This window comes from Montipora capricornis, chromosome 9 (assembly GCF_036669925.1).
Source record: "Montipora capricornis isolate CH-2021 chromosome 9, ASM3666992v2, whole genome shotgun sequence".
NCBI classification, from domain to species: domain Eukaryota; kingdom Metazoa; phylum Cnidaria; class Anthozoa; order Scleractinia; family Acroporidae; genus Montipora; species Montipora capricornis.
In genome coordinates this window covers 34,371,333-34,388,033 of record NC_090891.1, presented here as the reverse complement: position 1 = coordinate 34,388,033, position 16,701 = coordinate 34,371,333, and the positions used below count along the sequence as shown (strand labels likewise).

Genomic DNA, 16,701 nt, shown 5'->3' with positions numbered 1-16,701 from the left:
CCCTTATCAAAAACGCCTTTCATTTCTTCCTACAATATGTCTAGATAGCAGCAACAATATAGATATTCGTATAAACATAACAACTTTCTTTAATTTTCCAGACATGTTTCGACGGTACATCCGTCATCTTCAGTGTTACATATTTTGAAATCGCCGTTGAATTTAAAGCGCGCGCGATCTTACAAACTTCGTTACATTGCGTTGTCAATATTGCGTATTAAATCAAAACAGAACAAAAGAAAAATTTAAATGAGTGACGCTTAGTTCCTTACAGGGAGAGAGTCAGGTTAATGTGTTTCACCTGCTGGTTGAGATCGGGCTTCTCCCATTTTATATACATGGATTCCTTAAGCTTCACTTGGTACTTAGTGGCTGCAGAGTCCAGGATCTCGAAGCAATCCTGTGTGCAGGATGCCTTACAAGACTCTGAACTCTGCAGATGTTTAAAAACGTTCGAAGATCTGTCTGAAAGTAAGTGCTCGCGCACTCGTGTGGAGAAGTGTCGGCTGGTTTCACCAACATAACAAGCATTACAACTTGCACACGAAAATTTATAGACCACACGCGTGCGAAGCCCTACAGGGACAGCATCTTTCACATTAAAAAGACTCCTGACTTTGAAAGTAGTGAAGACTAACCTTATATCAATAGGTTTACATAACCGATTAGCAAGTTTGCGTATACACCTCTGTGCCGTGACTGAGAAGTGCCCAACGTAAGGGATTTTAAAGAAAAACTTAGGTGTTTCCTGGGGCTCGATTCCTGAATGAGACTGTGTTTTCCCTCCCTTGACTGCTGTCTGAATATATTTAGAAATATATTTGTTGATAAGGTTTTCAGGGAAGAGATTCCTCCGCAGAATGACAGACAATTTTTGAAGATCAGTATGGAACCCCATCCAAGTGTTGTTTATCTTAAAAGTTCTATCAATCAAGGTTTTGATTAACCCCAGTTTGTAGGTAAAGGGGCAAAAACTCAGATAACTGGTGAGCAAACCTGTGAAAGTTTTTTTCCGGTAAACGGTGGTTACACTTTGGTGCGGGTCAGTGTTATTGATTAGAACATCTAGGAAAGGTAGAACATGGTCTTCTTCTTTTACTGATTATCCTGGCCCGCCTCGATTAGCACTGCTACCTGCGGAGCCAGGGGAATAAGGACTTATTGTCAAATAATAAAATATTGTTGTTGTTGTTGTTGTTGTTGTTGTTGTTTGACATGAAAGGAAAACTTGAACAGACAGTGCGATAAAAATGTATGAACACGTGGTATCGGATGGAAGTCAATTTGCAAAGCGCGCATGTTAAATATACCTGTATCTTCGTACATCGGACAGTGTTGAAATTGGTATCACTGTAAACAACACAGTTAAGCGATTTGAATGATATATCTTTGCATCTTGTATCTTGAAAGTAACGAGTTTTATAGGCGACAGAATTTTGTACACAATGAAATATCGCGGACTACAGTCACCCAAGTAACATATTCCTGACTTGGTCAACGCGTTCTCGATTTTCTTAGCGGACTTAAACTATGGTGACTTAATTCTATGATATACATAAGTTAGACAGCTAACGCTTTCAAACAGTACTACACATGACAGGAAAATTTCAATTGACCGCGCGATAAAGATTTTTAAAACCGTACAACGTGCAACGCACGCGTAAAATATAGCTCCCTCTTTCAAAATTATTTAACACGGTTTCCTTCGTTAGACAGTCGTAAAATTGGTATCAGAGTGTACAGTTAACCGATTTCCATGATATATGATTGCAAACTGTATCTTGACAGGGACGAGTTTTGTAAGCGACAGAATTTTGTAGACGATGAGAAAGTGCGCACTAAAATGGACAAGTAACGCAATGCAACGAAGGTAAACATATCTGCATCTGTCAAAATTATTTAACACGGTTTGATAGATTGGAAATTCTTCAAATTGGTGTCACTGTAAACTAGACAGTTAAGCAATTCCAAGGATGCATGTTTCAAACTTGTATCTTGCAGACAATGAATTTTATCAGGCCATGCAACTCAATTTTGAAAACGGAGAATGACATCGCACAGAATTTGCTGCACTTTCCCTCCTCCACGAATCTTCCACGTAACGCGCGTGGTAACATTATCCGCGGGAAAATTGTTATCATCTAAAAATAACCTAAGAGGGATTACGATGGGAATAGGGCCAATATGAGGGATTACTTCTCTTACCTTCATGGTCTCTTGGCAAAATATAATAATTGGGCTTTTGGCGGATATTGATTTTGACTTCTGGAGATACCTCAAAGCTATATTATTTCTTTCAGCATACATAATATTCAATTTTAATTTGTTTTGTAATCTGTTATGAGAATAATTACAGTGGTCGGTTGTCAATCTAAAATGACGCAAGGACGTCACACATTCACTATGATGTCAAAGGAAGTTGAAGAGGTGACAAATTGGAACGATTTGAAGAGCTTTTTGTTGACGGTTTCCAAAGAAAATACAGCAACTCCTGTTGATCGGTGATTGAAGAATTTTCTTAAAAGCATCTCATGTCTTAAAGGTTTTTAATTTGAGGGATAAGCTGTTTTCTACTTAGCATCGTTTTTCGGAGGTAAGCTTCACTGTTATCTTTTGACTTAAATTTTTGTGGCACGTTTTCCTTCACTCGGCCGAGTTCTTGTTTCCCGAAATCAAGATATTCAGTAACACTCAAAATTTCGAAATGTAAGAGATGTCCTGTGAATTGAAAGCGACTCAATCTCTCCTTCTCACGACAGGTAAATACCGCAAGTGAATTCTGAACCCGTCATGGCCAATAACCATTTTAGAATAATCAAAGGCAGTGCACATGTTGTTTGAAAGGTTATTAAAATTAGAGGTTGCACCAACTGCGCGAAAACCCATTTTTCTGTCAAATACAAAAACAATTAAGTAAAAAACTCTGTATAATCAAACTCTGTCTAACAGCGGGACAGAAATAGCTCAAGTTAGTCTGACAAGCAATTCCCCTTTCTGAATGACTCAGCTATTATGTCATTGGTCACAAGAAAACATTCCGCAGATAGATTTTTTAAAAATCAGCAAAATACTTCATTCCATTAAATCAAACATTTGCTAAAAGTTAATTTATTAAACGGACCACCGCAGGAGGATTAATTCTTATTAACTGTAGAAAATGTTTTATATTCTGTACGATAAAGTCTTATCAGTGAAGAACTGAGTGATTGAAATGAAAAGGATAACAAAACATATTCTTCCAGGCGGGTAACACCCCACACCACGGACAAAGCGAAAAGCGCCTCGAGATCTAAGATCGTTCCCGGTTTTCCGAAATTGTGCATAATCAAAATTAATAAACGAGAAAACTTAAACGTCTCACAGTGGATGAAAGATGAAATGCTTATCCGGAAAGATTATCCACATTATACTAAAAACATTGAGCCACGCTCGAAAACACTTGAATTCACCGTAATCCTTACTTTCTTTAATCAATAAATTACTGGAAGGAAAGTAGAACATTTTCATTTCATTTCTCCGTTGACTGTTGGGGCTTATTGTTTCAATTCCCGAACGGATTCGTATTAAGAGTAATTCCTGTTTAACCTTGATTTTTCTGAACTGAATGCATAAATCAGGAACAATGCTAATTCATAACCCCTTATAAGCTCAAATCTTGGTGTACACAATTCCTGACAATTGAGGACTAAAAAGAAAAAAAAAAAGAAAATAGAAAGGTATAATATAACAGAATAATATTCATTTTGTATTTATTTTGCGTTTTGCATTTTATTTGCGAATCAACTAAAACCAATTATTTAACTAAGATTTAATTTATTCAATCTTCGTATTGAGAAACAAATGGTCGGCTAAAATTCTGACATTAAATACCTTTTACTTTATTGCCGGAAAAAGTGTTTTTTTTCTTTGAAAGCTACTTCTTTGTTAGTGAGGATTAAAACAAAATAGTAAAATCAGGTATATTTAGATGACTAATGGCAATGCATTATTTATTTGGTCTCGCCATGATCAATAATAATTCGTTCCTTAGACCGCAAAATGAAACATAATATACAGCGGCGGTCAGTGAGTTGCTTGCTTACAGCAACCGCCGGTTTTCTTAACCTGAGCCACAGAGCGTAAAAGTCATTGCTTCAGTATTCAAAGGTAAAGGTTCCAGAACGCTATAGCTTAAAATGGACAAACTCGACGTAAAATTCACGAATAATAGAGAGATTTAGCATAACTTTTACTTGACACGCGAACGGCTAAAGTGATCACGCGAACATGATTTTCCCGCCATTTTCTACGCCGTCGCCGGCTGCGACTTGCCGTTTCTACGTGAAAGTAGGCATTTTCGCTTTTGCCGTATACGTGAAACTTTTATTCTCGTTTTCTTCTACGTAAGCAGTTGTCTGCGGAATGATCCCAAAACCATTTTCCGGTATGCCAAAAGAGGAAACATTAGTTCTTCATGTTATAAATCGTTCATAACTGACTCCTTGCATCAATTTTCTTTATGAACTCACCTTGACTCTCTGTTGACCGACAAAACAGCTTCATCGAAACTCGCAAAATTTGACGGGTAAGGGTTCTCATTTTACATAGCATCTTTCTCTTCAAACAATGTTTAAAAAGACACCGAGTTTTTATTTTTGCCTTTTATTAACTTAATATTCGAGTTCCCGTGGGTCACAACCTTCTCTCCATTTTACCTGAAACGTGAAGGGGCAAAAGCCGACGTTTGCCGACGTTTGCCGTTTCACGTAAACGTGATGCCAAATATCTCTAAAATCAGTGGGAATTACCTGATCCTCAGTCAATATATAACGTATGACCAGCTGCCGTGATAACGAATACGTCTGACTCATCATTCCGATAAAACTCAATCGGATTTCAGCTTTAACGCTTTGGCCATCTTCAACAACAGAATTTCTTGTCACTGCACTTTTCATTTATCTCGAGAAATGCCTGAACAATAAATATATTTAGAGTTCACGCGGCCTGCATTAAAACGACAGTCCCTGTTAGTGGGAATTCTCAATTTATTTATTTATGCTAGCTCAGTCATATTTTAGACACTGAAAGGCTTCATATTTTAATTTTGAGAAAGACTTTTTTATTATGTATGCATGCCAATTCTAAAGTTTAACTAATGGCATCATTATCTCCATTTGATGTCCAAAGCCATACCTCTTCTTTACCGGGACAATGGATATTTCTCGTAACGATTTTCCGCATAAATTTTAACGACTCATGAAAAAACTTTTCCCCAGCTGACGATTTTCAAACCGAAATCATGCAAGACGTTTAAAAGAATGGCCAAAGAAACAACTTCCAATAATGAATTGTCAGTTTGGTCAGGAATGGAATGGAATCGTGTATTCCACTTCTCTCAACAGCTCACCCCCCACTGTTTATATTTGTGAAGGTTTGAAGATGTTCAATATCTCATCGAACTCTTGTCGAAGTAATGTCTCACATGTTCACTATCTGCCATATTCTCTCTCCTGGTGAACGGGTTGGTGGGTGGTAACCTCCTCCTGTTTTTGGTTTTGTTGTTTTTATTTCGTTTTTTTGTTCCTCTTTAAAACGTATAACGGAGTCTTCCACTGATCACTTAAAGTTAAAAGAGGCCGCCTACATGTTAATTGAGGAGAAATAAACGATTTATTTTTTTCAACACTATTGTGTTCACCTTTTACATTACGTCACACTTTTTTACAGCTTTCACTTAGTGTGCCTCAATTTCAACACCACAGCAAGTGGTTCTCATTGGGGAAGCCCTAAAAAAACAACAATTAGCCATAAGCTAGGGCATGATTTTATTTATCTGATAAAATAAAAATAAATATTGGATAAAACAATGTAATATATATAATTATTGGTTCAAATTTAAAGCCATTAACAGTCGACACGAACGCCTCCTGGCTTGACAAGTGCGGATGATGGTGGCGTTCCAATAAAGCCATTGAAGAATTACTGAATAAAACCTTTGATAACGTAGGATTTATTGCCAAATTTAAGGAAACGGGAAGCACATGTATCGGACAAGACTGAAAGCACTCACCTTTCACTAACGTTGTCCAGGTTCATATTATGGTCATGCTATTTAGGAGGGAGGAAGACTCGGAGAGTGCTAGACTTCAGAATCTCGCTGGCACCACTGAATAGCTGAAGTTTCTGTGATGGTCTTCATTCAACCTCTCCGCTCTGCCGCTTGAGAATAGCTAAGTGTGGTTTGCGGCCCGACACTTCTTTTCGTTATTTTTTTATCATTTAATCTAAAAACCCTTTAGGCCCCCTCAACGGCTAAGTATAATGCATACAGTGGCTCCCTGCTTCAAGGTATTTCTCTCCAGGCTTAATCAGTCCTCCACTTCTAATAAATCATTTGACTCTTAATCAAATGGAAATTAATTTTTTAAAGCTCTTGAATTACAGAAAAGATAAAATTATGGGTCGTTTGTATAAAAGCATTTATTATTCGGAAGTATCACGGAAAGTCGATCAACAAGGATTTTTATTCTGCTTTTACTTTTATTATTTTCGTATTTGATATACGAACCGTAAACTGCACACAAAGCAGCTTTTTGCCAAATCGAACACACTCTGTTTAAATGAAGAAAAGCCCGGGTTAAGGGGAGCGGGGAAAGTGTTGTCAAAACCGGGAACCCCTTAATTTACAACAACCATGAAAACAAGGGACGAAATACCTATTTGCTTTTCCTGGCTCTGTTGTTCCTGAGATAATAGCTCTAGCTCTCCGCACGGATTACCGTCTAATTTTCGTGCTGGATTTATTTGCGCCTTAGATATAAAGGAATAACCCATCCCTACCTTATATGGTATACAGTCTGGCAGTCACATTCCCTCGTTAACTTTGGGTAGGTTACTAATTGTACCTGCGTTGTACTTTTCATGGAAAGAATTCCCCAAATAACACTGTAAAAAAAGTTAAGTAACGCTAACCCAAATTCAAAACTACTGAAAATCTTATATATCCATTTTATTTCTTTTGCTTGTAAGTTCAAATTCACGTCCATCACGAAAATTAATTTAAGTTACCTTTGACAACAATAACCCACCATGGAGGGCATTTATCGTGTTTTAGTTCATGGAAATTAGACGGAACATTTTCATTCTCGTTAGCAGCTGTATTTGTCTCCAGGTTTTGGGATGTTTTCTTTGTCAGTTGAGAATTTTTAATTGAACCGGCGATCGCCGGCAAAACTGACTTGATCTTCCGTGGGTGAGTCAGTCATGATCGTCATCAATTTATAATCAACTCCGCATGCTCCCCATGCGGAGCTTCCAACCTTTTTGTTGGCGTACACCACTGTGATGTGTTCAATAAGTATTGTGGTTATGCCCCTAATGAAATTAAGAAGTTTTAAAGCACAGCTTTATGAGACCATTCCTTTTTATTCTCGGGCATCATCCAACAAATAATATTTGGCAGCCTTAAAATGGGATTTTATTGTGGTTTTATGTAAGCTATCTAACTTTCTCGTTTGTGGCAAGGGAATTATTTAAATAACTCTCTAAAGTACTAAAGTGCCGGGACCATATCGAACAATTTCAAATACCTATATAGGCTTTTTTTGCTATATACAAACTTTGCTACATTTTGATTTCAATATTTTCGTCATTAAACCCTTGAAATTTAAAAAGAACAGAGCTAATTTTGAGTGGGAAATATTTCTCAGTGCGGAATCAGTTCCTCAGCATGATACTAAACTCTAAACCTTACACGCAGGTGGCAAATCTCTTCTATTGGCCTTTAAGTTTCTAATGGCAATGCTTTTTTTTTAGCTAAACACATTCCCTCGCCTTATCACAACGTCCTTCTCAAGCATCGTCTTCAAGATGCCAGTACAAAGATTGCGAGATGTTAAGTCCCTTCTCTTACCGGTGTCCATGTTATTTTTTCTTTTGGTGTCAACTGGTAAGGAAATTTCACTGTACGCCGCCTGAGATAAAATTTATTATATTTATGTACAGTTAAGCTGTGCTTACTATGATCTAAGGGTAAATCCGACCGGGTGTGGTTCCTTCCTTCCTTCCTTCCTTTAAATCGGTATTATGCACTCTTTAAAACACTTAGTGAAATGTGGCCATCTCTGAAAAAACTTGCCTCAGAGATGAAAACATGTCAACTAACGCCATGTCAGGATAACATATAAAAACATAACATATAAAAACTACACGTAACCCATAATCCCTCGATTCGCTCTGACGAAGGGCTAACGCTCGAAACGTCAGCTTTTAGAATCTCTGTACGGTGGTCAATTTACATTATCAACTCCGTTGATAAACCAAATTTTTGTATACTACTTCCCCACCGACGCAGCACCACAGTTTCTTTAGAAACTACCCCTTCATTAACGTTTTCTCAGTCTTTTTGTAAGCTGTGCTTACTATGATCTAAGGGTAAATCCGACCGGGTGGGGTTCCTTCCTTCCTTCCTTCCTTCCTTCCTTTAAATCGGTATTATGCACTCTTTAAAACACTTAGTGAAATGTGGCCATCTCTGAAAAAACTTGCCCCAGAGATGAAAACATGTCAACTAACGCCATGTCAGGATAACGTTGTAAACGGTATGATGTTAGCAATTGAAGCATTATTTGTTGAAGTGATTATTATTTTTTTTACCAGCTGAAAGAAACGTGACCAGAAATGCTTACCAGAGACTGCTTTTGCGTTTATTCGAGGAATACAATAGTGACGGGCACCCTGGTGGAGGATCTAGTGTCAAAGTCTGGGTAGGAGCCAAGGTGGTACGCATTGTCAATATTGTAAGTATTAAAATAGCCCAAGACAAGAGAGTATGAGGTAAGAAAGCGAATCCAAGTGCCTTGTGATGATTACTTCAAATTTATTTTCAGATTGCACCCATGCTTAGAAGGTTATTTTAATCTTTTGTTCCCACGACCGCGCGGTTCACTAACTGACCAATTAGAAGTCGTCCTTGAAAGAACCACGTAGTATGACACTGAGCTAATAATATATTTCAGATATTTTTATCGTGACAGAGTCTGATATTGGGAATCCGCTCTCTTGCCTCTTATTCTCTTGCCCAAGGATATGAAATTGCTGCGGATATTTAACAATTATTCTACGAGGGTGCGCTGGATAAGTGATAGATAACCAACGAGGTGCGCCGAGTTGGTTATAATCATCTTTTATCCAGCACGCCCGAGTAGAATAATTGTTTTCATGATTGAAAACTCCAGGATCAACAACTCTTCCATGTCGATTTTATTTATCTGCCTCGGTCAATTCCGGTCCAAAACGGCTTTTGTCGGCTATTTTTTTCTCAGAGCTGCAAAATTGATTTCAGCTCGCTTTATTGCTGACGCGTTCCTTGACCATATTAGGTACAGCAGGTGTAAGAACTGATAGCCTGTGTCCGGCGAGCTAATGAAAATGCTTGAAATCTGATATCCGTAGTTCACTTTTTAATAATGTTGTTTACATTGCGTAATAGAAGGAAAAGTGAAGAACCCTTTACCCGGAGACCAAGCGTGGATTAGATAAGAGTGTTGTTATGGCATTGGTGGGCTCCCCAGCACAGTCACAAATGAGTCTATTTTTAGAATACCCGTTACCACGAAAATCAGTTGTCATGTCCCTGAAAAAACCATGGCAGAAGTAGTCACGCGGGATATGGCTTCTTTTGATTGGTTAAAATTGGCGGCCCTTTGTTTGTTTCACGCGCAAAGTGTATCTAAAAATAAATCCATTTGTGACTGTGCTGGGGCAAGGCCGCAAAGTGATAGATCAACACTCTTTATATCTAATTCACTCTTGCCTATATCTTTTCATCATTTTGAAATACCTTCGTGTTTCGGGTGTGGTGTAATCAATGACAGACCATAGGTCTTTTATGATTGGCTATTGTGAAAACACCTGTGAAAACTTCCCTGAGAGTTCCCGGACAGGGTTGATTCAGAGGGTTAACACAGAAGATGGAGGCTCCGGTTAATGGGCTCCGGGAAAAATTCAATTGATTAGTACAAGGTAAAAATAAAGCAATTTAAGGCCAAGGGTTTCTTAAAAAAACATTGACATTTTTGACATGGATTTCGCTTGAATTCTGATTGTCGCTCGCCCAGTTCGCTCGCTCCGCAGCAGTTAATGATGACCGATACCCGAATAGTGCGAACGAAAAAGGAGCTTCCGTTTTTTGTCAGCCGTTACTTTTTTATGACATATCATGAGCTACGATTATTTTTTTTTTTGGCAGAACGAAAAGAACAATGCAATGCAGGCTCAGTGGTGGATGACGTTGGTAAGACAACCACTTCCGCTTTTTTTTGTTCGGTTTCTTAATGAAAATGATGATGGTGACCTTGAATAATATGACAATGATAATTATAATGATGACGAACACTTGTCGCGGTATGGGAGCCGTCGTAAATGAGCGAGAATGACGATAAATGATAATAAATCGAAGGCTCCACTTGTTGATTAGTTCTGATTGAATTTAAAAAGAAGGGCCGAGCACGGAGTTTCCGGTGTTGTCGTCTTCCACAGTCCAGCGCACTTTCACAACGAGCTCGCAATAAATGGCTTCACGTTCTTGTGGTAACCTGCCGAATTTGTACACGGCGAAACCAGAAGTCCGTAACACAGAAGTGTCGATCTTTCAAGAAATACAGTATGATCTATTTTTAGAAGGGCTTCTGCTATTTTGCATTTAGTGTGAGCAATTTCTCGCGTAGAAACATGGTTTTATAGAGCAATCAGAAGCGTTGTGGCCACCAGACTCGATCTGATTGGGCATTAGTTGGCGGGACCTGTATTCCAGATTACGATAATACGGTGTCTGATTGGCCAAGGCCAAATAAAAGGGATCGACACTTCTGGATTATGCATTTCTGGCAAAACGAATAAAAGAAGAATCGAATTTGCTCTCTGAGGAAATGAAAATTATAACTAAATTGCTGCGTTAGCTTCCGTTATGGAGAGGCCTTGTCAGTTGAACTCATTAACACCTTTTGTATTTACGTAAGTCTGCTTTTAGTGCTCTCATTACAAAGAATATAATTAGGGAGACGACCCAGCAAACGTTAGTTTTTGTCGCTATCTGTATAATTGATGCTTGAATTAGATTTGAAAATTAAATCATTTTAAAAGAACTTTTTGATTGTCGTATAAACATAACAACTTTCTTTAATTTTCCAGACATGTTTCGACGGTACATACGTCATCTTCAGTGTTACATATTTTGAAATCGCCGTTGAATTTAAAGCGCGCGCGATCTTACAAACTTCGTTACATTGCGTTGTCAATATTGCGTATTAAATCAAAACAGAACATAGCAAAAATTTAAATGAGTGACGCTTAGTTCCTTACAGGGAGAGAGTCAGGTTAATGTGTTTCACCTGCTGGTTGAGATCGGGCTTCTCCCATTTTATATACATGGATTTCTTAAGCTTCACTTGGTACTTAGTGGCTGCAGTCCAGGATCTCGAAGCAATCCGGTGTGCAGGATGCCTTACAAAACTCTGAACTCTGCAGATGTTTAAAAACGTTCGAAGATCTGTCTGAAAGTAAGTGCTCGCGCACTCGTGTGGAGAAGTGTCGCTGGTTTCACCAACATAACAAGCATTACAACTTGTACACGAAAATTTATAGACCACACGCGTGCGAAGCCCTACAGGGACAGCATCTTTCACATTAAAAAGATTCCTGACTTTGAAAGTAGTGAAGACTAACCTTATATCAATAGGTTTACATAACCGATTAGCAAGTTTGCGTATACTCCTCTGTGCCGTGACTGAGAAGTGCCCAACGTAAGGGATTTTAAAGAAAAACTTAGGTGTTTCCTGGGGCTCGATTCCTGAATGAGAATGTGTTTTCCCTCCCTTGACTGCTGTCTGAATATATTTAGAAATATATTTGTTGATAAGGTTCTCAGGGAAGAGATTCCTCCGCAGATTGACAGACAATTTTTGAAGGTCAGTTAGGGATGTTGGTGAAGAGGCTTTCAACATCGAAGGACACCATAAACATCCCATGCAAAGATAGCTCATTGATTTCCTTCACAAAAGTGAAGGAATCTGAAGCAATGAATGTGGATGGAATATGAGGTTGGAGTAGATTACTTAAGTATTTGGCCAAGCTATAGTTGTAGGTGCCTATGGAGGAAACTATGGGCCGAAATGGTGGGGTGGAATTTGGCGCTCGTGGTTTGTGCATCCTAGGGAGACCATCGCAATGTAACGAAGTTTGTAAGATCGCGCGCTTTAAATTCAACGGCGATTTCAAAATATGTAACACTGAAGATGACGGATGTACCGTCGAAACATGTCTGGAAAATTAAAGAAAGTTGTTATGTTTATACGACTATCTATAGTGTTGCTGCTATCTAGAACTTTTTGATTCTATTAAGGATTGGAACAATCCAGATCTGTCTTGGAATCCAAAGGACTTTGATGATTTAAAAACAATTCACGTGGAACCTTCAAAGGTGTGGGTCCCAGATGTCTTATTGTACAACAAGTGAGTACTAAGATCGGCACTACTTGTATTTGAAGTCCCTTAAATTAACAGATTCGAAACATGCAATGAAACTGAGATTCTTTCGCTTCTTTCCAGAGTTCATGCAGGCCCCCTCGCTCAATGCTTCGAAATAGAAATCAACACACATATGACCAATTTTTTATGACAAATAGTACAGTCAAATAGAAAAACAGACCGATCACACAGATGATTTTATAACCTCCAAATAAGATTTAGACTGGAAATAAGTATGACTGGTTTCTACAATATTTCGGTACTTTTTACCTGAATCCATCGTCGACAACCCGAGAGCAATTAGGGAACGCATCTTTTACATAGAATCTATAGAGGGCTAAGCTGAGGAAAGGTGACGTCGTTCTGCGTATGTGTATGAAGGTCGGTATCACCTGATGGCCATCTTTACAATTTCTCCATCGCTAGATCCCATCTTCAAGCCAATAATTTATGGCGTGGCTTCTTATGAATGCCGTAACCGTGATACTTTCGAGTTACCTACCCTATTTTACCCCGTTAAGGGTAACCCTAATTCATAAAAATTCACAATATGGTGGCATCATTTTTTTGTATTGTAGTTGGTAAGAAACTATAGTTTGCTTTCCAGCGCTGATAAAAGCATGGATGCCGCTGGGGGTCTTGAAAAGTACAAAACCAAAATTTCTATATCGTTCGATGGAAACAACTCTTGGATGGCACCAGCTATGTTTCAAAGCATTTGCAAGATTGATATAAAGTATTTCCCTTTTGACGAGCAAAAGTGTCACATGAAGTTTGCTTCTTGGGCTTACGATGTGTCAAAACTGGATGTTTGTGTTCACAAGGAAGAGTCTGGTTTAGTAAAAGGAATCTACCAGCCATCAAATGAGTGGAATCTTAACAGCGTTGATGTAGTGAGAAACGAGGTATGAGACGATCAGTTTACAGTGATGCTTGTGACAAATTTCATAGAAATAGCAAGGCATTTTTCCACAATACTTACCACTGAAGCAACAGTTCAATCAGTAGAACTAAAAAAATTAAGTCGGTTACATACGTCTTCTCGTTACCAAATATTCATTCTTTACGCTCTGTTGTGCCCATATGATTTTAGTTTTATTTTACTGCGATAAGACTAATATGAGCCGGTGTGACCAAGTAGTTATAAAACAGGCTCGTAAGTTGCCAACTGTTCTGCCTCCTGTCTGCTGGATTTGTTAAACCTGTGACGTCAATTTATTCCCTTGGTCTTACAAAGCTCAGCAGTAATTAAAGTTGTACTATATATTTCATCATACTATATTACATTATGGCTAACTCGACCATGGTTTTACAGTACTCGTCATTGATTTTATCGTAGGTCAAGTACAACTGCTGTCCTCACCCTTACTCAGAAGTATTGGTGACCCTCAACCTCGAGCGACGGTCAAGATATTACGTCATTAATCTGGTGTTTCCATGCGCGCTGATAGCCTGCATGGTTTTTTTTACTTTTGTGTTGCCACCGGAATGCGGTGAAAGGGTATCCCTGTGCATAACCATTCTCATGGCCATGACAATCTTCCAGGAACTTACGTCAACCAAACTGCCGCCGAGCTCTGACACCTTTTTTCTGATTGGTATGTACTCGAAGGGCATATGCATTATAGATGAGACTGATCAACTGTATAAGGTAAAATTTATGCGCAATAACTGAGCCGCATTACAGTTCAGATCAGTTGAATAGAGTAAGATAACTACATTTTCTTGTCTTCGATACCGACGAAAATATGGACACCCTAATATCCGGTAATATCATCTACGTTATATCATGTATCTTTTGGTAAATAAACTCTTTGTTTTTGCAGGTACGTACTATACCGTCGCAATTTTTGAAATTGGCCTAGCAATTGCAGCGACTTGCGTTGTTCTGAACTTTTACTACAGCAAAACAAAAATGCCTGGTTGGATGCGTACACTTTTCCTAAAAACAATGGCGCCTGTTTTGAGAGTAAACATAAGATCAAGACACTTCTCTTTTAAAGACAACCAGCTTCCGAAGGAAGTTTTACATGCGCACGAGGTCACTCACAACCCGGCTTTTGACTCGTTAAACATTACTGACGGAGGACGTGGTTGGGGTGGAATCACAGACGTTTTTGAACAAAGCCAAAGTGTGACACTTACTTCTGTTAATGCGTCAGTGAAGGAATCTCTAAGCTATGATCACGCCACAGAGGAAGAACAAGAGGAAAGTCCGGCTCTAAAGTTAAATGGTGTTTCTTTAAGAGGTAAAGTTTCCACGCTTGCCGAAAAGACCACAAGTAAGAACACTACAAAAACGCTTGAGAAGAAAGAGCCGACCTTGCAACAGATGATAGAATGGCAGGATGAGTGGCGAGCTGCTTCCCAAGTCTTGGACAGGATCATTATTGTTTTTTCTGTCATAATCGGATTTATCTCTGCAGCTGCTATATTTTTACAGGCTCCAAGGGTGAGACAGATATTTCAAATTTCGTAACATAATGAAAGAACTGATCTGATGCCCTCTTTAGGTGGTGAACGATTGCCTGCCGATTGACAAGTGACGTGACTGCCAACCAAAAGGCAATAACCAAACACAATCTTGCATGAATGCTCAGTGATAAAGATAACTCACAAAGTTAAATTTAAAACAAGTAAGTTACCGGCATGTAAACATACACTGATATAAAACTATAAGCTTGTATACTAATCAGCAAGTGTACAATAACACATCGTCCAAAAAGAATTAAAAAATAATCGTCTTGCCCTGGAATCAACTTCGTACTTAGCACCAATGTTTTTGCCTTCTGAATTTCCACTCTGCTAGGAACAGGGTTAACCTTAACCTAATTCCTAACACTTCTTTAAATGACACCATGCATTTGTTTGTGCATGTCATCATGTATTCAGAGAACGAGATCAGACTTTCCCTCTGGACGGCACTGGCATCTTGCATAAGACATAAATCATAGAAATGGCATGGGGAAAATGCGTGGTAACATCAAACGATTCGGACGTACTAAAAAAAAGGGAAAAACACAAATTGCAAACCAAACCGTTTATTTTGGGCGGAGCCAATCTAAACTCGCGGCGCTATTTTAGTGATGGTTGTGTCATTTACGTACTTCCCTGAGGAAAACGCCATTTATTGCAAATCCCTCAATCATTCAGACGAAGAATCACTGTGCATGTTTGGTCACCAAGGAGACACCAGCAGATACCAAACAACCCGAAAGGCAGTCCACGACAACGCCACGAAGCAACACCTATGGAAATTATTTTACACTCGGTAACCTTGTATACGTAAATTCGCCGTTGCAAGGAAACATAAAATGAAATGTTTATTTGTGAGGAGTGCATCAAATTTCAAGGTTATTTCTGTCTCAAAAGTATTAAGGGTTAGAGAATTCCGCTCCTGAGAGCGACCCGCAGCTAGCATAGCTAATCGAGGCAGGTCGTTTGATAGATTCAACTGTGAAAGATTCATATTTAGATTAATTATGTAGTATAAAAGAGAAAAAGAAAGAAAAAAAAGAAAAGCATAAAGTTTTTAAAGTTAAATAAATAAGAAATAGCATGATGTAAAATTTACGATAAATTACAAAATAATGACGGTATAACTGGATGATGATTTCGTGGCAAAACTCGACCATGATAACCAAATGTTACTTAAAACTTCGAAACGCTTCTAGTCCGGAGTCTTGCTTTGATTTCCCGAGGAACCATCTTGTTCTTTTATCCCTAGTTAGGTAACTTAAAATTAAAATTCAGCTCCTCGGTTGCAAAACCTTGAATTAGTGAACAAACAAGGCAATCATATGGCGGAGCAATAACAGGGGAGTATTTGGTACAACTTTTACCATTTTAGGGAGTTGGAGGTATTTTGCACCAAGAGGCTCTTTTGCCTGTTCTTGAAAACTCTCGTCGCCCGGGATGGCGCGTCCGCCAGGGATGGCGCAGTGGTGAGAGCACTCGCCTCCCATCAATGTGGCCCGGGTTGGATTCCCGGAGTCGGCGTCATATGTGGGTTGAGTTTGTTGGTTCTCTACTCTGCATCGAGAGGTTTTCTCCGGGTACTCCGGTTTCCCCTCTCCTCAAAAACCAAGATTTGACTTGATTTACTTTCATTGTTCATTTCAGTTTACAGTGTCCCCAATTAGCGCTCCAGCGCTAGAACGACTAGACACTTAAATAAAGTTCCTTTCCTTTCCTTTC

The 16,701-nt window shown here is 38.8% G+C and overlaps 1 protein-coding gene across 5 annotated transcripts; it reads left to right on the top strand.

The window, feature by feature from the left end:
- The first annotated feature begins 2,392 nt into the window (after positions 1-2,392).
- LOC138016496 (neuronal acetylcholine receptor subunit alpha-3-like) lies at positions 2,393-15,259 on the top strand. 5 transcript variants are annotated; one of them, XM_068863647.1, is made up of 8 exons: positions 2,393-2,593; positions 7,795-7,927; positions 8,638-8,777; positions 10,229-10,273; positions 12,380-12,489; positions 13,112-13,409; positions 13,844-14,102; positions 14,331-15,259. In XM_068863647.1, the coding sequence occupies exons 2-8, from the start codon at positions 7,849-7,851 to the stop codon at positions 14,981-14,983; spliced, it is 1,584 nt and encodes a 527-aa protein (XP_068719748.1). In that variant the 5' UTR covers positions 2,393-2,593; positions 7,795-7,848; the 3' UTR covers positions 14,984-15,259. The 5 variants fall into 5 exon arrangements, with proteins under 5 accessions (XP_068719748.1, XP_068719745.1, XP_068719749.1 ...); XM_068863644.1 differs by having other exon boundaries at positions 13,100-13,409; XM_068863645.1 differs by lacking the exon at positions 2,393-2,593 and adding an exon at positions 4,003-4,146 and having other exon boundaries at positions 13,100-13,409.
- Positions 15,260-16,701: the final 1,442 nt, after the last annotated feature.